A 23,720-nucleotide genomic window follows, 5' to 3' on the forward strand; every position below is an offset into this window, starting at 1 on the left:
TTATCAAAATACATGCGACCAGTGAAACTAACCTGAGCCTGCCACGTCGGGGGTCCCGATTCTTCTTTGTCTAACTTCCCCATCGGGGGTCCCGATTCTTCTTTGTCTAACTTCCACGTCGTGGGTCCCGATTCTTCTTTGTCTAATTTCCCCGTCGGGGGTCCCGATTCTTCTTTGTCTAACTTCCGAGTCGGGGGTCCCGATTCTTCTTTGTCTAACTTCCCCATCGGGGGTCCCGATTCTTTTTTGTCTAACTTCCCCATCGGGGGTCCCGATTCTTTTTTGTCTAACTTCCCCGTCGGGGGTCCCAATTCTTCTTTGTCTAACTTCCACGCAGGGGGTCCCGATTCTTCTTTGTTTAACTTCCACGTTGGGGGTCCCGATTCTTTTTTGTCTAACTTCCCCGTCGGGGGTCCCAATTCTTCTTTGTCTAACTTCCCCGTCGGGGGTCCCGATCCTTCTTTGTCTAACTTCCCCATCGGGGGTCCCGATTCTTTTTTGTCTAACTTCCCTGTCGGGGGTCCCGACCCTTCTTTGTCTAACTTCCCCATGGAGGGTCCCGATTCTGTTTTGTCTAACTTCCCCGTCGGGGGTCCCGGTCCTTCTTTGTCTAACTTCCCCATCGGGGGTCCCGATTCTTTTTTGTCTAACTTCCACGTCGGGGGTCCCGATCCTTCTTTGTCTAACTTCCACGTCGGGGGTCCCGGTCCTTCTTTGTCTAACTTCCCTGTCGGGGGTCCCGATTTTTCTTTGTCTAACTTCCCCATCGGGGGTCCCGATCTTTCTTTGTCTAACTTCCACGTCGGGGGTCCCGATTCTTCTTTGTCTAACTTTCACGTCGGGGGTCCCGATTCTTCTTAGTCTAACTTCCCTGTCAGGGGGTCCCGATCCTTCTTTGTCTAACTTCCCCGTATGGGGTCCCGATTCTTTTGTGTCTAACTTCCACGTCGGGGGTCCCGATCCTTCTTTGTCTAACTTCCCCATCGGGGGTCCCGATTGTTATTTGTCTAACTTCCACGTCGGGGGTCCCGATCCTTCTTTGTCTAACTTCCACGTCGGGGGTCCCGGTCCTTCTTTGTCTAACTTCCCTGTCGGGGGTCCCGATCTTTCTTTGTCTAACTTCCACGTCGGGGGTCCCGATTCTTTTTTGTCTAACTTCCACGTGGGGGGTCCCGACCCTTCTTTGTCTAACTTCCACGTCGGGTGTCCCGACCCTTCTTTGTCTAACGTCCAGTCAAAGGCATTGTCTCTGGAAGACGTGCACACCTGACTTCACTTTCCAGTCGTCCGGGAAGTCTAGCGGTGTGAAGGTTTTGAGGAAGCAGTATCTTCCCCACAGGCCGCCTTCGTCGTCATACACAATGACGCGACACTCGGGCTCCGTGTTGCACCGGCTGACACAGGAAGTCTCGTCTGACACAAAGGCCAAGGTCGTCAGACTTGGCCCTTCAAGGTCACGGTCATCGTAATGTAGATCACGCTGAGAGAAGACCAGTCTGGAAGAGTCGAGACATGGGGATTTAGCACAGTTACACATGTTACACTGGTAAGCATCGCAACACGTACAATGTTACACAGTGTGTCACAATGTTTCACAAAACACATGTGGCAGCAAGCAAGCTCTGCATTGTTTTGAACATAGACCAATCAAACCGTAAGGACACGGAACAGGTAGATGGATGGATGGATGGATGGATGGATGGATGGATGGATGGATGGATGGATGGATGGATGGATAACAGGCGGACGAACAGACAAACAGTGACAAGACAGACAGATAGCTAAATATAGATATATGGATGAATGAATGGGCGAATAGATGTATGGTAGGACGGACGGATAGAATAACGGAGGTATAGAAGAACAGGCGTGTATATATATATGTTTGTGTTTGTGTTACAGAGAAGGGTGACATCCACATGTATTAGTTACAATGTCAAGAAGGAAGGGATCATTCAGGCTTAGACACGCATCTGCACCAACCGATGTATTACATTACGCTGTCAATCTTTGTTTAGGGGGACTGGTTGAACATGAACATGCTCTTTCGAGACCAGAGAACTCCTTTCCCACTTGAACCGTGGTCGTAAGAACACAATATTTACATAGACACGGCAGTGAAAAAACTCATTGTGAATATTTACCGTGACGAGGACCGTGACACCTGTCGTTTTGTTTTGTCTGTGAATAAAAATACTACGAAGTCCATGGGTTCATTCATAATAAATTATCAATATCATTAAAAGGCCTCTAATTGTCCGTTTGACTTATTTTGTTCGTTAACAGCTCTAGGGATTCTTACCCAATTCGCCTTAACGTTAGCCGGGGGGCGCAGTAGCATAGTGGCGAATACGCCCGCCTCCCATGCGGAAGGTTGCGGCTTCGAATCCCGTCCGCGCCTGGAAAGGATGTTTCCGACCTCCGAGATCAACTTATGCACAGACCTGCTAGTGCCTTTTCCTTCTTCCTATGCACACGCAAGCAGAAGACCAAGTACGCACGGACAAGAACCTGTAATCCATGGGTAAAAGAAACACTATACTACCCAACATGCTTCCCCCGAAAGCGGCGTATGGCTGCCTGTATGGCAGGGGTAAGAACTGTCATACACGATCCTAGGAGTTCCAACCAATGAACACACACGATTCTAGGAGTTCCAACCAATGAACACACACGATTCTAGGAGTTCCAACCAATGAACACACACGAGTTCCAACCAATGAACACACACGATTCTAGGAGTTCCAACCAATGAACACACACGATTCTAGGAGTTCCAACCAATGAACACACACGATTCTAGGAGTTCCAACCAATGAACACACACGATCCTAGGAGTTCCAACCAATGAACACACACGATTCTAGGAGTTCCAACCAATGAACACACACGATTCTAGGAGTTCCAACCAATGAACACACACGATCCTAGGAGTTCCAACCAATGAACACACACGATCCTAGGAGTTCCAACCAATGAACACACACGATTCTAGGAGTTCCAACCAATGAACACACACGATTCTAGGAGTTCCAACCAATGAACACACACGATTCTAGGAGTTCCAACCAATGAACACACACGATTCTAGGAGTTCCAACCAATGAACACACACGATCCTAGGAGTTCCAACCAATGAACACACACGATCCTAGGAGTTCCAACCAATGAACACACACGATTCTAGAAGTTCCAACCAATGAACACACACGATTCTAGGAGTTCCAACCAATGAACACACACGATCCTAGGAGTTCCAACCAATGAACACACACGATCCTAGGAGTTCCAACCAATGAACACACACGATCCTAGGAGTTCCAACCAATGAACACACACGAATAAGAAGCAACACACTTTCCAATCGTTTGACAAATACATTCGTGGTGACACGTTCTTGTGTAAAGTGAAATACTCACTGTGGCGACAGACGGCCTGAGACAGGGAGTAGTAGTAGCCTGGGGTACACAGACACTGGCCCGCGAAGCACTCCGAGTTGACCGCTGGGCAGTCTGTGTTGGCCGTGCAGTCATTGTCCAGCCACTCTTCCGCTGGCTGTGTCACAGCTTCTGCACACCCACACACACACACAGACGCTCACACACACATACAGGCCACACACACACACACACACACCCTCACACACCCACCCACACACACACACACACACACACACACACACACACACACACACACACACAGACGTTCACTCAAAGGACACCCACACAAACACACGCACGCACGTTTGCCTACACTCTCACATACACACACGTATGCACAGAAACGCACACACGCACGAACTCATACAGACACACACTGACTCACACATGTGGACACATTATACACAAATACAGGTATGCAAACAGACATACACACATGCACACAGACAGACAGACAGACAGACAGACAGAGACAGACACAGAGACAGACACAGAGACAGACAGACACACACAAACACACGTACCTAAAGTGTGGATGGTTACCTAAGAGGCGGCACTGGGTGTAGTGCCTTTCTAGTGCACTTGCACTACAACAGCACTGGGTGCAGTACTCGCTCCGGCATCGAAGAATTTTGCACTAAAAAATGCACAAAATTTGACCTATTTCGTCGCCTATAGAGTCAATTTAACGGTGTTAAATGAAGCGACCATCCACACAATTAGGTTGCCATCCAGAGTTTAGGTTGCCATCCACGTGTGGATGGTTGCCTTATGGTGATTTAGGCAACCAAACCTGTGGAAACGGGGGTACACACACACCCACACACACACACACACACACACACACACACGCACACACACATACACACACACAAACACGCACACACACACACACACACACAAGCATACAAGCATACTCTTCGCGTGACAAATACAGGCTGACAAATACAGACTGACCAAGTTATTAGCCTGATCATCATTCTCTGCTTTCTGAAATGTCAGATTAGCATCCGTAAGAAACAGTTTTTGTTTTCCGTCAACAATTTAAACTTAACGACCTTAATGATTGGGCCTTATTTTCTAACTTCATAACTTAGTTAATCAAAAATACATCGTCAACATCCACAAGATAGTCCCGGCCAATTACGCATCGAAAAGAGTCCCAGAGCGTAATAACTCTTTCTTTAACTGCCCGGTTCCGTCGTCGCATCTATGTATACATTAGACCCACACGATCACGTTAAGCCCAGCCTTGCAAGACAACATTAGACCCACACGATCACGTTAAGCCCAGCCTTGCAAGACAACATTAGACCCACACGATCACGTTAAGCCCAGCCTTGCAAGACAACATTAGACCCACACGATCACGTTAAGCCCAGCCTTGCAAGACAACATTAGACCCACACGATCACGTTAAGCCCAGCCTTGCAAGACAACTCACTTCAGGTCCAACACAGTTTACACAATGTCCCTTTTAGTCACACAAACAAATGTTAGATTGTTAAATTGTATCTCCTGTTTGGTTTGAACATTTCGATCGTCTTTTCCAGACAATGTCGTTGTTGTGAACATCATTGTTCAGATTGTTTGACTTTGCTCACCATGTCGATGTTGTGAACATCATTGTTCAGATTGTTTGACTTTGCTCACCATGTCGTTGTTGTGAACATTATTGTTCAGATTGTTTGACTTTGCTCACCATGTCGATGTTGTGAACATCATTGTTCAGATTGTTTGACTTTGCTCACCATGTCGTTGTTGTGAACATCATTGTTCAGATTGTTTGACTTTGCTCACCATGTCGTTGTTGTGAACATCATTGTTCAGATTGTTTGACTTTGCTCACCATGTCGTTGTTGTGAACATCATTGTTCAGATTGTTTGACTTTGCTCAAGTTATTGTATTCTCTCTTCTGGAAGTTCCAACGTTCAAAGTGGTGTCATCTAGGTCATAAGGTAAGTGTAAATGATTCACTGGAGAAATAATGAAAGACGGTTTGACAATGTCATAAAACTGTGTATTTCAACACCTCGCGCACCCTGTATTGTCATTTAAACTCAGATATACTACATCCTACAAGATGTGTGAAGTTAAATATATATGCTACGAAAAGCTATCAACAACAAAAACTTGCCTAAATCGTATTCGTTTAAGTGAGAAACAACTGCGGTGCCTTTAAAGCCGTCTCCAAACCTTGGCTGGCCGCTCAACCAACAGCAGTACACGCATTGTGAAAGGGGGGAGGGGGCAATACAATACAATACAATACTATACAATACAATACAATAATACTGTATCTAAAATAATAAATTATACCGCTTCTTTTGTTTTGACAAATACAAGATGTGTGGACAATGTGACCAGAGATCACACGACCATGATGTTTCAGCTCACGGAATTCTTGCACTTCTTTTTTGGTGACTGAATGAGTGGTGAGACTTTTTTCCGTCGGCGGCAGGGATGATGTTTTGCTTTTGGAAATCTTAGCACCATTGTCGGATAATAAATATATTTCATCATTTCCGTCCTGTTGTCTGTCTGTTGTGTGTGTGTGTGTGTGTGTGTGTGTGTGTGTGTGTGTGTTTGTATGGTTGTGTGTGTGTTTGTGTTTGTGTGTGTATATGTGTGTGTGTGTGTATGTGTGTGTGTATGTGTGTGTATGTGTATGTGTGTGTGCGTATGTGTGTGTGTATGTGTGTGTTTGTATGTGTATGCGTGTGTGTATATGTGTGTGTACTTGTGTGTGTGTGTGTGTGTGTGTGTGTGTGTGTGTGTGTGTGTGTGTGTGTGTGTGTGTGTGTGTATGTGTTAAACACGAATTGTGCCTTTATCACACTTAATACAAACAATGTCATGTCGTAAGACATTCACAAATATTCTTTTCTGAAACAGCAACATGCGATTTATTGTTCTGAAACGCAATCATTATAAACCAAACTTTTTTAGTGACATTTTTATAATATTTTCTTCTTTAATAATAATGTGTTTAAAAGTTGCAATAACAACCACTGGAGTTTTTATCGAAAGACCACGTCTTCACATATTGATCTTTTTAACATTGCAACGTTTTTTACAGAAACAAATCGCTGGAACAATTCTCATTCCACTGAGTTATCCAAATGAATTGCACTTATTCAGAGTACAATGCATGTACAGCGTGACCGAAACTAAGATTATTCAGAGTACAATGCATGTACAGCGTGACCCAAACTAAGATTATTCAGAGTACAATGCATGTACAGCGTGACCCAAACTAACGCCAATCACAACTACAAAAGCAAATGCTTTATATGACTCACCCTCGTCATGTCCCAACACACCCAGTCAATGACAGTGGAACAATGTCCTTCCTTTTAAGATACTCCCCCATCCCCCCTCCCAACCCCGATAGAAGACTCCCTCCCCTTTTCGACCTTGTTTTCTTAGATTGTTTGATGTATATGAATAGAACATAGGTGTTGCTCTGCTTTCATTAGATAATATCCAAGATAGAACATAGGTGTTGCTCTGCTTTCATTAGATAATATCCAAGATAGAACATAGGTGTTGCTCTGCTTTCATTAGATAATATCCAAGATAGAACATAGGTGTTGATCTGCTTTCAGTAGATAATATCCAAGATAGAACATAGTTGTTGCTCTGCTTTCATTAGATAATATCCAAGATAGAACATAGTTGTTGCTCTGCTTTCATTAGATAATATCCAAGATAGAACATAGGTGTTGCTCTGCTTTCAGTAGATAATATCGTCTTGTCTTTCCATTACTGCCCACAATCAACAGTAGTGATTATTTCGGCACTTGATGGGATGTTGCGCAAGTCCAATAAAGCAGCGTTTCCAGCATCCAAAAGTCCATTTAAATTCACAGGTTGGGGAGTATGGGGGGGAGGGGACATGAGTCACAGTGGCTGCTGGTTTAGTGCGAGGCGCGCGACACAAAGGTGTCGACAGTGCGGGCCTCGACGACAGCTGCTGGTAGAGAGTTCCAGTCCTTCACTGTGCTGGGTAGAAAAGCGGCACTCCGATACTGAGTGCGGCAGGTGATGAGGCCGAACTGCTGGCAATGGCCTCTTCGCTGGCGTGGTGGTAAGGGGGCCAGCTTCGACTTGATGCCCGGACAGTGGACGATGCTGTTCGTGATCTTGTAGAGCATCGAGAGGCGGGCAAGCTTCCTGCGCTCCTCCAGAGACTGCCACCCAAGAGAGTCCAGCATCCGGCTGACACTTGACGTGTTGTGGTAGCGGTTGCAGACGAATCGGGCAGCTCGTCTCTGGACGGCCTCAAGCTTGTCGATGTTCTTCTGGGTGTGCGGGTCCCATACTGACGAGGCGTACTCCAGGATAGGCCTGACAAAGGCCTTGTACGCCTGCTCTTTCACGGATCTTGATGAGATCTTCAGATTGCGCCGCAGGAACCCCAGGGTCTTGTTTGCCTTGCTGACGATGTTGTTGATATGGTCGTCCCAGCACAGGTCACTCTGAATGGTCACACCCAGGTACTTGACCGCCTTCACTGTCTCCAGCGTATGCCCGTGGAGCTGGTAAGAGGGCTGTAGTGGGCGTCTGCTCCTCGTAACAGGCAGGGTGTTGCACTTTGCAGGGTGGAACTGCATGTCCCAGTTCTTCTCCCACTCGGCTAGGCGATGGAGGTCTTGTTGTAGCTGGGCCTGGTTATTTACGCTAGTCACCACCCTGTACACTGCAGTGTCATCCGCAAACAGGCGCGCTAGTGCCGTCAGTCTCTCCGGGAGATCGTTAATGTACGCTAAGAATAGCGTCGGCCCCAGCACCGAGCCCTGCGGCACCCCTGAGCGGACGCTGCCAAACGAGGAGCGACTGCCGTTCACCACCACGGCCTGACGTCTTTGATGGAGAAAGTTCTCGATCCAAGCAAGTACAGCTCCTCGGACACCGAAGTTTCGGAGTTTGTGGGTAAGCAGACTGTGGTTGACGCGATCAAATGCTTTCGCCAGATCCATGATCAACACGTCCGTCTGCTTCCCACTCTCCAGGTTGCTCGTGAGCTCTTCGGTGAAGTCCAGGAGCTGAGTCTCGCAGGACCGACTTCGACGAAAGCCGTGTTGATTATCGTCGAGGACGTCGTTGTTGTCAAAATGTTGCAGCATGGCGCTCACCACGATGTGCTCCATGAGCTTGCACGCCACGCAGGTGAGAGACACCGGCCTGTAATTGGCTGGATTGTACTTCTTTCCCTTTTTGAAGATCGGAGTGACGTGCGCGTCCTTCCAGTCAGCTGGAACTGAGCCGGTGGTAAGTGATGACTGGAAGACGGCGGTGAGGCCTGGTGCCAGCTCCTTTGCCAGTTCTTTGAGAACCCGTGGGCTAATCCCATCAGGTCCTGTCGCCTTGTTTGGATTCAAGTTCGCCATCAGTTTCTGGACGCCATGCGCTGTAATGTGGATCTCATCCATGGGAGGAGTGCTCGATGCCCAGACCGGCACGCCAGTCCTGGCCTCAAACTCTTCCTCACTGAACGCAGCGCCGTCGCCAAACACTGACTGGAACTGTGCGTTGAGGACCTCCGCCTGTGCTATTGGGTCGGACGTCAGCTGGCCATCCTTCTTCAGAGGTGCAACACCGGTGCCGGTAGATTTCTGGTTCTTCATATACGTCCAGAAACGCTTGTTCTTTCCAGCTCTTTCCGGGTCATCTTCACCTGTGAAGATGTTGTTGAGGTATTTCCAGTAGCTGTGGCGCAGCCGCCGCTGTACTTCCCTACGCAGCTGTTTCATGTAGGTTTTGAGGTCGTCGGAGCCGAGTTTCTTCATGTTGCGGTAGGCTCGGTCTTTTCTGTTGATCAGACTTTGCAGGTCAGCGGTCACCCAGGGCTGACTGACTTTAGGCCGGGACATCTTGTGTGGCACAGACGTCTTCACTGCTTTCTGGAGCTTTTCCTTGAAGGTTGTCCATAGTGTCCTGCATCTGTTGAAGGTCGGCGCTCAGTTCTGTGGCAGCCTGCCGCAGCGTCGGCCAGTCAGCTCTGTTGTACAGGGGAATCTCTCGCTGCTGTTGCTTCTTTCTTGGTATGCAGATGTTGAATTCGCAGTATGGGATGTTGTGGTCAGACAGGCCGGGAACAACTTCCACACGTGGGACGAGCTGGGGACAATTCGTTAGGAAGAGATCCAACGTGTTGTCATCTCTGGTCGGCTCCTTCACAAGCTGCTCTAGGCCGTTGTCGTAGACGATGTTGATAAAGTCATTATGGAGTCTCGGGCAGGGAGATTTGCTCTTAATAGTTCCAGTGTTCCAATCCATGCCTGGAAAGTTGAAGTCACCTCCCACCAGGAGGAAGGCGTTGTGTTGCTGAGATGACCTTTGGAGTGACGCGCTGAACTTCAGTAGGCTCTGCTCGTCTGCTACGTCGGGTCTGTAGTAAGCGCCTAGGTATAGAGTGCGCCTGCCCTTAAGCTTGAGTCTTACCCAAATGAGTTCGCAGTCGTCGACTTCCAGTTCAGGGACAATGAAGCTGTCAAGGTTGTTCCGTACAGCGACTAGGACTCCCCCTCCACGTCCTCCCCTGTCTCGCCTGTACACCTTATATCCATATCGCCTGTACACCCTATATCCATCTCGCCTGTACACCCTATATCCATCTCGCCTGTACACCCTATATCCATCTCGCCTGTACACCCTATATCCCCTGTCTCGCCTGTACACCCTCTATCCATAAGAGTCAGGGAAAATCTCTGCGGTGGCCACTGATGGGTCTAGCCAAGTTTCTGTGCCTAGGATGACATCATGCTTCATACTGTCCAAAAGATTAGGTAACTCCGCTCTCTTGGAGCTGGCTGATTGAAAATTCACATTAATGATGCGCAGGGGTCTATACTTAGACTTGTCCTGCTGGCTTGCACGGGTGGGGGTTGATGAGTGGAATGGCTTGAAGTTTTATATCCAAGATAGAACATAGTTGTTGCTCTGCTTTCATTAGATAATATCCAAGATAGAACATAGGTGTTGCTCTGCTTTCAGTAGATAATATCCAAGATAGCACATAGTTGTTGCTCTGCTTTCAGTAGATACTATCCAAGATAAAGTTTATTTCCTACTTACTGTCCCAAACCTGATCCTCACGCGACCTGACATCTTAATTCATTTAGTTATTAAATCCTAACAATATCATAGAAACAAACTTGCCCCACCCCCCTTCCCTCCGACATCACTGGCCTCATACTCAACACCCTCTACATGATGAGGACAATAAGAGCAACAGTAACAAAAACACGAATGAGGATGAAGATGATGATGATGATGGTGAAGATGATGATGATAATGGTGATGGTGATGATGATGGTGATGAAGATGATGATGATAATGATAATGATGATGATGATGATGATGATGATGGTGAAGATAATGATGATGATGATGGTGAAGATAATGATGATGATGATGGTGAAGATAATGATGATGATAATGGTGAAGATGATGATGATATTGGTGATGATAGCGATACAGATGATAGTGGTGAAGATGCTGATGGTGAATATGATGGTGAATATGATGGTGAATATGATGGTGAATATGATGGTGAATATGATGGTTAAGATGACGATGACGATGACGACGATGATGACGACGATGATGATGATGATGATGACGATGATGATGATGGTGAATATGGTGATGACAAAGATGATGATGATGACAAAGATGACAAAGATGCTGATGATGCTGCTGATAATGGCGATGATGATGATGGCGATGATGATGATGATGATGGTGATGATGACGATGGCGATGATGACGATGGTGACGATGACGATGACAATGGCGATGGCGATGACGATGACGAAGAAGAAGAAGAAGAAGAAAAAGAAGAAAAAGAAGAAAAAGAAGAAAAAGAAAAAAACGACGACGACGACGACGACGACGAAATATTCCACAGCCTGCAACGTTCTTCCAATGCTCATTGCTTTCAATCACAATTTGCTCTGAAGGGACGGATCATATAACATTATTTTTTTCTTCTTCTATTTCAATAACACTCATTTGCTTTTTGATCTCCCGTTGACTCTTTGACTTCTCAATGGGAAAATGTCTACTGTCGAATTGACGCAGATTTGTAGCTGAGGAACTTGTGGACCTTGATTGTGAAAGCTCGCCGTAAGGTGTCGTCAGCCAGTTCGCTGTATCGAAATATTGGGAAGTGAATTTGGCTCTGTCTGTCTTCGGCACATGCGACTGTGATGTTACCGTGTGCTCCCCGTCAACGATATCCTTTTGAGAGGACTGTTGTATCACTTCTTCCTGATCTAAACTTTTGTCGGATTCAGTAGGATATATAGTGATATCAGCAGAGTCTACACTTTCCTCCCCTGGATGTTCCGCCTGTTCATTTTGAATGACCTTCTCCTTTTGCCAGGTAAACTTTTTCGACATCAGCTTCCCACACGAGATACAGAACAGAAAGCTGAGAAGACACACGCCAGCACCTCCGCAAAACATGCACTTGAGGAATCGGGAACATTTTGAAGGCGGTTCTTCTTCATCTGAAGACTCTTCTGCGTCCTTGGCTTTTTCCTCTTGCTTGCCTCCTAAAGAAACAAAGGGCAGCCACCCTGCGTTGCCAAGGATCTGACATATCTGGATAAGGGTAGCGATGAAGGCCCAGGAGAGGGGGGCACCCGCAAGAACACCCACCACCACCTTCTGCTCTTGGGTAAGCAGTGGCTCCTCGGGCACCGCTAGAAGGACAGAGTCAGTAAGCTGAGATTTACGTGCAGGCACATCATGTGTGTACAATAAGATCAACCCTTACTCGACCTATCTTTACCAACCAAATGTGAATCACAATAACACCATCTGCTGCTCTAGCTGACCATTGAAGACAATGACAGTGTTATTCTCTGTGACCTCAACTCGACTCTAGCTGACCATTGAAGACAATGACAGTGTTATGCTCTGTGACCTCAACTCGACTCTAGCTGATCATTGAAGACAATGACAGTGTTATGCTCTGTGACCTCAACTCGGCTCTACACCGCATGAGGTGTCTAGCAACACATGTAGTAAAGAAGAAACACATGCAGAGAAGTAGGTTAGCAAGTAAGTGAGTCAGAGAGTGAATAATCTAGGACGTATGTCAGTCAGGGCCTCAGTGGGTAAGTATATGACTAAGTATATAGGTGAGCAATTCAGTCAGTTAGTACTTAAGTAGGTAAGTAAGTAGGTAAGTAGGTAAGTATGTATGTAAACAAATACATTACCACCGCAGTGGGTATGGTTAGTGTCCACAACAAATGCATTACCACCGCAGTGGGTATGGTTAGTGTCCACAACAAATGCATTACCACCGCAGTGGGCATGGTTAGTGTCCACAACAAATGCTGTCACATTGTTCCCCCAGCAATGTTGTTTTGAAATATTTCAGTCAAAAAGGGAATTTACGCATGAAAAGCAACCTAAAGCTATAGAAGTTCAACCCGCTTTGAAAAACAATAACACTACGAACCGTATATCCGCCGATCTAAAATACATATAGGTTACACACCTCTGAGTCCTGGGATACCCGACGGTCGATTTTAAGGTAAATACCTAGCCATGGCGACCTGAAAATCTACCGGAGGGAAAATATGCCAGCTATCCAAGACGAGGTGTGCAACATGTGTATCCCTTGATCAAGACGTGTTCATTCAGAAACGTATTGTTTCAACACAAACCTACTGGTGTCTGTGCTTCTCTCACCGAGACCTTCCACAAAACAATATTCATGCGCGAAGCTAGTTCTGTTCCCCGCATTAAGTATGCGTGACTGAAAACGTACGACATGTACTTCGTCAACTAGAGTCCCCCCCCCCCCCTATTTTTTGTTTCATTTCACTCAAAGATATGCTGTTTTTAAGTTTTATTTTTTGAATTCTTTGTCACAGATCTGTTTTAATGGTTGCCTTAGTTGAGCAAGTGAACATTATATCCACTGAATGGCATTTGGTCACTTGTATTTAGAATATATTAAAGTTGTATCTAATCAAGAAGTTTTGAGTAAGGCGATGAATGGCGTTAGCAGTTGAATTCAAGCTGGTCTTACACAGTGATAAGCTGTTCGTGATACAAACAAGCATAACAGTAAAGTAAAACTTCATTAAAGGTGACACAAATGATAAGGGGTTATACTTATTCAGATACTGGAATCATACAATTTGATTGAGCTGACGAAGAAATTACGACAACACAACATATTGACTGTGTAACAATATCATTTACACACGACAACACAACATATTGACTGTGTAACAATATCATTTACACACGACAACACAACATATTGACTGTGTAACAATATCATTTACACACGACAACACAACATATTGACTGTGTAACAATATCATTTACACACGACAACACAACATATTGACTGTGTAACAATATCATTTACACACGACAACACAACATATTGACTGTGTAACAATATCATTTACACACATTATCTGACAACACAACATATTGACTGTGTAACAATGTCATTTACACACGACAACACAACATATTGACTGTGTAACAATATCATTTACACACGACAACACAACATATTGACTGTGTAACAATATCATTTACACACGACAACACAACATATTGACTGTGTAACAATATCATTTACACACGACAACACAACATATTGACTGTGTAACAATATCATTTACACACGACAACACAACATATTGACTGTGTAACAATATCATTTACACACGACAACACAACATATTGACTGTGTAACAATATCATTTACACACGACAACACAACATATTGACTGTGTAACAATATCATTTACACACGACAACACAACATATTGACTGTGTAACAATATCATTTACACACGACAACACAACATATTGACTGTGTAACAATATCATTTACACACGACAACACAACATATTGACTGTGTAACAATATCATTTACACACGACAACACAACATATTGACTGTGTAACAATATCATTTACACACGACAACACAACATATTGACTGTGTAACAATATCATTTACACACGACAACACAACATATTGACTGTGTAACAATATCATTTACACACGACAACACAACATATTGACTGTGTAACAATATCATTTACACACGACAACACAACATATTGACTGTGTAACAATATCATTTACACACGACAACACAACATATTGACTGTGTAACAATATCATTTACACACGACAACACAACATATTGACTGTGTAACAATATCATTTACACACGACAACACAACATATTGACTGTGTAACAATATCATTTACACACGACAACGCAACATATTGACTGTGTAACAATATCATTTACACACGACAACACAACATATTGACTGTGTAACAATATCATTTACACACGACAACACAACATATTGACTGTGTAACAATATCATTTACACACGACAACACAACATATTGACTGTGTAACAATATCATTTACACACGACAACACAACATATTGACTGTGTAACAATATCATTTACACACATTAACACAATTGCAATAAATGTACAATTAAGTCGGAAATAAAAATCGATGTATACATTATAAGACACTGTAAGCTGTGACCTCACATTAAACAATGACATCATATTTTGATGAAATCAAAACTTGTTTCCTTGATAGCTCTGTGGATATTTTAAGTATATAGTGATAAACCATCTCCACCAAACATTTTCATGCTATGACCCTAAAGATGCAGTGCCTATACGTAGGTCGCACCATGGAAAGCAATTATTTGTCTTTTTGTCGCAGATTACAATATAAACAGACAGGTGCTTCCCACAACTATCTCACAGAGTCCTATAATTAAATACTTTTAGTGTTGCCAGCCAACCGAACCTTCATGCGGTTTGTCAAAATCAAAATGGACCCACATACCATTCTTCACAACGTTCCTATGTAATCAAAATGGACCCACATACCATTATTCACAACGTTCCTATGTAATCAAAATGGACCCACACACCATTCTTCACAACGTTCCGCTGTAATCAAAATGGACCCACATACCATTTTTCACAACGTTCCTTTGTAATCAAAAGGGACCCACATACCATTCTTCACAGCGTTCCTTTGTAATCAAACACAATGGCTTGTAAAGTAACCAAGGTAAAACAAATCCTCCCTCTCTCGACTAATAGACTATCAGGTAGGCTTTTGACGTAATTAGTTCACAGGCGAGACATCATGTGAGCCTAGTTGAGGGCGACTCTTCCCTGACCGGAGGCAGACCAAAATCAATTCGTTAAAAAATTTGTAATTTTTGACTCCTTGGATGAAAGGTAGTGAAACTCAGTTTTTTAACAAACGGATATCTGCCTGAGGCATAACTGAAAGCCTCAGGGGCTTCGTGAACCTGAACGTGTTCAGTAACTTTAAAATTTAACGACAACATGAAAAATGTGTTTTATGTCTGGAGATACCCAAAACCAAGCTACAAGTGCGTGACATTTGGGGACTCTAGTTTACATTCCATCAGAGAAAATATCAATGACACGTTTTTTTCGAACTGAACATGACCCTGCTGTGACCCAAAGTGGGGTCATGTCGGTAAATCACCAAACTCTAGGAGTGTGCAACGTTTCAAAGTTCTGGCTTCAAAAACATATGAGATAACCTCAACATTGAGTTTTGTGTTTACGCCCAGCAGGCCTGATTACTCAGGTAAGTCAAATATGTCAAAGTAGACACCTGCACTGTGTAAGACCACTCCCCCCCCCCGACACACACATACACACACACACACACACACACACACACACACACACACACACAAACACACACAGAGTGTCTATACCTGTTATGCAGAGTGGAGGTCTCCATCCAGCCCGACAAGCCGGACACTGACCAGTGGTAGTGTTGCACGTTTGGTTACCAGCACAGCGACCACACGTGTCCAAGCATTCCGGGCCGTGCGTGTTATCCTCACAGTCTGAGCAAAACAAAATTCAGAACACTCAGATGGAATATGTGTACTGAACTAGAGCTGCCATCAAGGTAACAAGACAAGACAATGCTCCCCCACATCATTAATTAACATGATTCAGACTCAAAACGTCAGCTACTCTTGCCCCACATCATTAATTAACATGAATCAGACTCAAAACGTCAACTACTCTTGCCCCACATCATTAATTAACATGAATCAGACTCAAAACGTCAACTACTCTAGCCCCACAGCTGTTAAATGAATAAATCAAATGGCAATTCCCTACTTTGTGACCCAAACCCAACCCCTCTGACTTGGGAAGGCAATGACACAAACAGGGATGGATAGAAACAAATGCAAAAGTCTTGGTTTCTTTTTTTTCTTCTTTTTTTAAATTTTTTTTCTCCTTTTTTTAAATTTTTACCACACATTATACATTACATTACACTTCACATCGCCACATACACACACACAACATGCATAAAAAAGAATAATCTAGAAAAGAGAGAGAAGTAGAGAGAGAGAGAGGGAGAAAGTTAAAGAGTCACTGTATAGGACTGTTTGACTACAACAACTACTAGGCCTTTAAATAATATTGATTACTACAAGATTCAACTTTACAACAGAATATATATCAAGATACTGTTAACGAATTAGGGAGGAGGAGTAGAGCCTAGTACTGGACAATGTTCATGAAACCAGGTTAGAATATGGTTGCCAGAGGCGGTCAAACTTATCTTCTGCTAATCCCCCCTTGTACTTTTCCAATAAATACCTACTTTTCAAAAATGTCAAGAATATCAGAAGCATCGGTCTTTCAGAGTTCCATTTACATTTGTAAATATAAAATTTGGCCAATAAAATAATGAAATCTAAGGCTTTATCAGTGAACATATTTTCCTGAACTCCAAACAATACCAACGCTTCCGAAAACCGGAAATTAGTAACATGATAACAACTATTATTTAACAGTTCCCGTAGTCCCTGCCAAAACCTGTTAATATGCTGGCAATGCCACATCAAATGATTAATTGTTTCTTCCTCATTGTTACAAAACGAACAATTAGAAGATTCAACAATTTTTCTCAGAAATAAGTAGCGGTTTGTGGGCAAAGCCCTATAAATTAACCTCAGCTGGAACCATTTTAGCTGACAATCAACTGTTGTCTTATGACATAAGTAAAAGATCTTGTTCCAGCTGAGTTTATCAAAAATACCATTCCATTTTACCACACCAGCTGGGGCTGAGTCTGCCGAGGCCAAACACGATTGGACACTATGGTTTCCTTCAAATATTATTTTCCATGGTTTTGGCTTTAACAATTCATAGTTTGCCTCCTGTATTACATTTATCTTTTTCGGATATGCCTTAATGGATTTGACCAGTCCTGCAAATTTCAAAAAAAATATCCTTCAACGTAGGAAATTTTATCTGAAAATCTACCAAATTCAATAGACTGCCATTTTCATTCAGTAAATGACAGACTTGGAAAATACCCCTTTCTGTCCAATCTTTAAAGTATACAGTGTGTTTTCCAATTACAATATTTCTATTATAAGAAATACATTCTGCATTAAACTCACTTACATCAGTTAGTATACATTTTATGCTTAATTTCTTGAAATGTTTCAATACATCATGCCAAAAAGGATTGTGGATTGATTGCATTAAAGTGTTGGCAAACTCACCCCCTAGTCTTGTTTTCTTTATGAAAAGATCGAAACAAGGCCCAAAGACATTGAAGTTAAACGGGAGGTTGTCTCAAGTTGGGGAACAGTGTCATTCCACGTCACAACGATACCAGAAATGGTCAAATCCGTAAACAAACACCAACCATAGTTATGTTGTGTGTAATTTTGTAGGTTTTGTTGATATATTTCGTTTGGATTCAACATGTTTGCAATGCTGATAGATATGTTTTCATTATCTTCTGACGCAAGTCCTGAATTCGATCAAATGATCATAAAATGAAGTTGGCCGATATCAGTCAAGTCGTTATCAGCTAATGCTGCCGGGTTTGGTGGAGGGTTTTCAACAGTGGCTCATACAGTACAAACCTCCAAGTCATCAGCTACGTCATCAAGATCAATCTCGTCAACCGCTGTAGTTATATCGTTAGTTGGCAGATTAATTACTTCTTTAGTTCAACAACAAAAATCGCAAAAACATTGTTATCAGCTTCCTAATCAAAAGCAAGTAAAGAAGTGAACGAGAGTCACAATGTGTTACGGAGTCAAAAGTACACATTGAGCAGGGTGAGTCAAAAGTAGACATTGCACGGTTGTTCCAAGCTTTTGTTTTAGTGTGAGTTAAAAATAGCCCAGTAGAGGGAATAGTTTGGCTACCAACAGCTGCAGCCAGCACAATGTTAAGCTCGCTTGCCTGTTAAACCCAACTGTCTCTGTGCTATACTGGGAGATTGGACGTCTCATTGCATACCACTGAGATTTGGTTTGGTTTGTTTGTCTGCTTAACGCCCAGCCGACCACGAAGGACCATATCAGGGCGGTGCTGCTTTGACATTTAACGTGCGCCACACACAAGACAGAAGTCGCAGTACAGGCTTCATGTCTCACCCAGTCACATTATTCTGACACCGGACCAACCAGTCCTAGCACTAACCCCATAATGCCAGACGCCAGGCGGAGCAGCCACTAGATTGCCAATTTTAAAGTCTTAGGTATGACCCGGCCGGGGTTCGAACCCACGACCTCCCGATCACGGGGCGGACGCATAGCACTGAGAGAGCTACTGGCTGCTGTGTTGTCTCTGCTGTGGGGAAAGGATGGGTGCTAAAAATAGCCTGCAGCTAAAGTAGCAGAAAGGAAGCCCTGTGAACAGCCGTGATTGAGCAGAGTGAGTCAAAAGTACACATTGACCAGGGTGAGTCAAAAGTACACATTGAGCAGGGTGAGTCAAAAGTACACATTGAGCAGGGTGAGTCAAAAGTACACATTGAGCATGGTGAGTCAAAAGTACACATTGAGCAGGGTGAGTCAAAAGTACACATTGAACGGGGTGTGTCAAAAGTACACATTGAGCAGGGTGGGTCAAAAGTACACATTGAGCATGGTGAGTCCAAAGTACACATTGAGCATGGTGAGTCCAAAGTACACATTGAGCATGGTGAGTCAAAAGTACACATTGAGCATGGTGAGTCCAAAGTACACATTGAGCATGGTGAGTCAAAAGTACACATTGAGCATGGTGAGTCCAAAGTACGCATTGAGCAGGGTTAGTCAAAAGTACACATTGAGCAGGGTGAGTCAAAAGTACACATTGAGCATGGTGAGTCAAAAGTACACATTGAGCATGGTGAGTCCAAAGTACGCATTGAGCAGGGTTAGTCAAAAGTACACATTGAGCAGGGTGAGTCAAAAGTACACATTGAGCAGGGTGAGTCAAAAGTACACATTGAGCAGGGTTACTAACCTTTAACAGACACTGTGAGTGACGCAACATCGTATTTGCTAACATTCCCAGAGGAAAACACGTAGCAAGAGTACGTCCCGTCGTCACATTGACGTACTGGATGACACAGAAACAGAAACACATGTTTGTGCCGTAACAATTCTCGTATAATGTGTATTTGTATTACTCTGTCAGTGTCTTTCTTTCTCTCCAAATGAGTGTCACTTTAACGACCTCAGGCCTTTGCTTTCTGTTTGTGAGCTGTGGCTTAGTTTGCTGTGGCTTAGTTTGCTGTGGCTTGGTTTGCTGTGGCTTAGTTTGCTGTGGCTTAGTTTGCTGTGGCTTGGTTTGCTGTGGCTTGGTTTGCTGTGGCTTGATTTGTTGTGGCTTGGTTTGCTGTGGCTTGGTTTGCTGTGGCTTGGTTTGCTGTGACTTAGTTAGCTGTGGCTTGGTTTGCTGTGGCTTGGTTTGCTGTGGCTTGGTTTGCTGTGGCTTGGTTTGCTGTGGTTTGGTTTGATGTGACTTGGTTTGTTATGGCTTGGTTTGCTGTGGCTTGGTTTGTTGTGGCTTAGTTTGCTGTGATTGTTTTGCCTCAGTGTTGCTTCTCTTGGTTTGCCTTAGTTTGCTAGTTTATTGTTGCCTTGGTTTGTTCCTGCCTTAGTTTGCTTGTTTGTTCCTGCCTAGGTTTGCTTGTTTGTTGCTGCCTAGGTTTGCTTGTTTGTTGCTGCCTAGGTTTGCTTGTTTGTTGCTGCCTAGGTTTGCTTGTTTGTTGCTGCCTAGGTTTGCTTGTTTGTTGCTGCCTAGGTTTGCTTGTTTGTTGCTGCCTAGGTTTGCTTGTTTGTTGCTTCCTAGGTTTGCTTGTTTGTTGCTGCCTAGGTTTGCTTGTTTGTTGCTGTCTAGGTTTGCTTGATTGTTGCTGCCTAGGTTTGCTTGATTGTTGCTGCCTAGGTTTGCTTGGTTGTTGCTGCCTAGGTTTGCTTGATTGTTGCTGCCTAGGTTTGCTTGTTTGTTCCTGCCTAGGTTTGCTTGTTTGTTGCTGCCTAGGTTTGCTTGTTTGTTGCTGCCTAGGTTTGCTTGTTTGTTGCTGCCTAGGTTTGCTTGATTGTTGCTACCTAGGTTTGCTTGTTTGTTGCTGCCTAGGTTTGCTTGTTTGTTGCTGTCTAGGTTTGCTTGATTGTTGCTGCCTAGGTTTGCTTGTTTGTTGCTGCCTAGGTTTGCTTGTTTGTTGCTGCCTAGGTTTGCTTGTTTGTTGCTGCCTAGGTTTGCTTGTTTGTTCCTGCCTAGGTTTGCTTGTTTGTTGCTTCCTAGGTTTGCTTGTTTGTTGCTGCTTAGGTTTGCTTGTTTGTTGCTGCCTAGGTTTGCTTGTTTGTTGCTGCCTAGGTTTGCTTGTTTGTTGCTGCCTAGGTTTGCTTGTTTGTTGTCTTGGTATGCTTGTGTGTTGTTGTCGCTGCTGTTGTTTATCAGCGTCCGTCTCAATCCGTACCTCACAGCTCCACACCAGGTCAGCACACTTTGAGAAAGACGATAACACTCACAGCTCCACACCAGGTCAGCACAGCTCCACACCAGGTCAGCACACTTTGAGAAAGACGATAACACTCACAGCTCCACACCAGGTCAGCACACTTTGAGAAAGACGATAACACTCACAGCTCCACACCAGGTCAGCACACTTTGAGAAAGACTATAACACTCACAGCTCCACACCAGGTCAGCACACTTTGAGAAAGACGATGACACTCACAGCTCCATACCAGGTCAGCACACTTTGAGAAAGACTATAACACTCAGAGCTCCACACCAGGTCAGCACACTTTGAGAAAGACTATAACACTCACAGCTCCACACCAGGTCAGCACACTTTGAGAAAGACGATAACAATAATTGTAGATAGCCACTAAACATGCCAACCACAAATTGATATGCTAACATTGTAACAGTAGGCACTGTCACATTCGTTTACCTTTCTTAATGGTCAGCGTCACTCCACAGGGCTCGGACCCTTCACACGATTGTGTAACGACTTCTTGATCAATGTTTTCCGCGCATGTCCCATTCCTCGTGCCACAAATTCTCCTGCCTTCTGGGCATTCGCTGTAGAAGTAATCAGAAAAAGAACCACATGGCAGTTTTGAAAACATTTAGCCAATCTCTCGGCATTTAAGATTGAAAGTAAACACATCGAATTAGTCTTCATCTATATATACGGTCCTGGCTGACTGAAACCCATCGACCGAGACAGGACTTGGTGTTGTACAATAAGGGAACCTATTTTGCATAAAATGATGTGTCTGTATTTTTGAGGACGTACGTTCTCAATTAAAGCACAACGAATATATACATATCTATACATTTCGTAAATCAGAACGAATTACAGAATACGGATTATGTGTTTTTTATTTGCAAATTCAGTTTAATGTATATTTTCAAAGCGTACTGCAGTCTAGGTCAAGGGCTGCTGGACCAACATTTCAATCCATACGATGGGCACATGCGTTTGCCACAGTGCCGACTCAACTTTCCATTGCGAAGGGTTACGATGTTATCAAATGTATTTAATATGTCGTGCCGAATTTACGGAATTGCTGAATTAGCGGAATCTGCAACTTTTTTGCCCATTTCGAGTAATCGGCAAAACGCTAACCATTACGCGAAATCGGCAGTGTTTTGCCGATCATGCGTTCTAAGACTTGTCCATTTCGCAAACGCATTTTGTGTCACCAGAACATTGCATTTACATTTGCTTTGCCGCCCTAGTTTTGGTTTTACTGTTTTTGTTGGTCTTTGTCGAGCATAACTCCGAAAATGCACGAAAAATAACATTACTACTTTTTGTCATAACTAATTGCCATAACTGATCGAGTATTGGGATAGCTATTCATTCTACCATCTAACTGTCTAAGTGGGATGATTATCTAATGTAGTTGAGAACTTTGAAACCAAAGTATGGCTGCCAATTTCGCCAAATGGGCAAGTTTTAAAAGCCTTTACACATTTTCGGCAAAGTATGGCTGCCGATTTCGCGTAATGGGCAGAGTTTTCCCGATTACGCAAAATCACCAATAATGCGATTCCATGAATTACAAACAACAACACAAATGTAATAAAAAGGAAGGTTTGGTAAAAACACCGGAAAACGTTCATGTATCGATCGAATTCCTTTCAGGTACTGATTTTGTTGTTTTGACGATTGAACGAACACACGCACATGCAATCAAACACACGACGTGCGTTGTATGAAGTTTAGGTCAACCTGAAACGCCCAAATATAAAGTTTTGTAGGCCTTTGACGTCACATGACTCAAAGAAGGGAAATTCAATGTTCAATCGATACATAAACATTTTTTCAATACTTTGTGGGACACACACACACGCACACACACACACACACACACACACACACACACACACACACACACACACACACAGACACAACCACACACACACACACACACACACACGCACACACACACACACACACACACACACACACACACACACACACACACACACACACACACACATAAACAACAACAAGAGGTAAACAATGCCTTCTAGTGTTAGATCCCGCGCTGTCTGACTGCTCGCCACACGTTGAGCTACAACAAAACATCACTGTCAACGTCAGTAGACTCTGTCATCACCAAAGACATTCGTTTTGCATACATACAAGTAATGAAATATTGTTCAAAATGTCAGTGTCACCATAATCATCTCCAGCGTCATTCTTACCCGACTCGTCATTGTTTTCATTTAAGTTGATAAACATACATTTACGTGTTAATGGTCAAAACGACACTTTTACACCTGGCATTGCCTTCCGTGAAATCATACTTGTAATTGGATATATCAAGGGTAACAGCGCCACTATCATCTTTATCGTCGTTATCTCCGTCCTGTAATATGTCAAGGGTAACAGCGCCACTATCATC

The 23,720-nt window shown here is 43.7% G+C and overlaps 2 protein-coding genes across 2 annotated transcripts in view; both read right to left on the reverse strand.

Moving 5' to 3' along the window:
* Positions 1–767, reverse strand: part of LOC138979100 (basic salivary proline-rich protein 4-like) — a 5,143-nt gene extending 4,376 nt beyond the window's left edge. Inside the window, exon 1 of the mRNA XM_070351911.1 lies at positions 33–767. Coding sequence (XP_070208012.1) covers positions 33–767 — 735 coding nt within the window. The remainder of the gene's footprint in view (positions 1–32) is intronic.
* A 10,158-nt stretch (positions 768–10,925) lies between these two features.
* On the reverse strand, positions 10,926–22,407 carry LOC138979102 (uncharacterized). The gene is made up of 5 exons (XM_070351912.1): positions 22,367–22,407; positions 21,752–21,882; positions 19,810–19,905; positions 16,245–16,379; positions 10,926–12,155 (listed from the first exon to the last, which is right to left on the reverse strand). The coding sequence occupies exons 1-5, from the start codon at positions 22,405–22,407 to the stop codon at positions 11,416–11,418; spliced, it is 1,143 nt and encodes a 380-aa protein (XP_070208013.1). The 3' UTR covers positions 10,926–11,415.
* Positions 22,408–23,720: the final 1,313 nt, after the last annotated feature.

Source organism: Littorina saxatilis, linkage group LG10 (genome assembly GCF_037325665.1).
Source record: "Littorina saxatilis isolate snail1 linkage group LG10, US_GU_Lsax_2.0, whole genome shotgun sequence".
NCBI lineage: Eukaryota > Metazoa > Mollusca > Gastropoda > Littorinimorpha > Littorinidae > Littorina > Littorina saxatilis.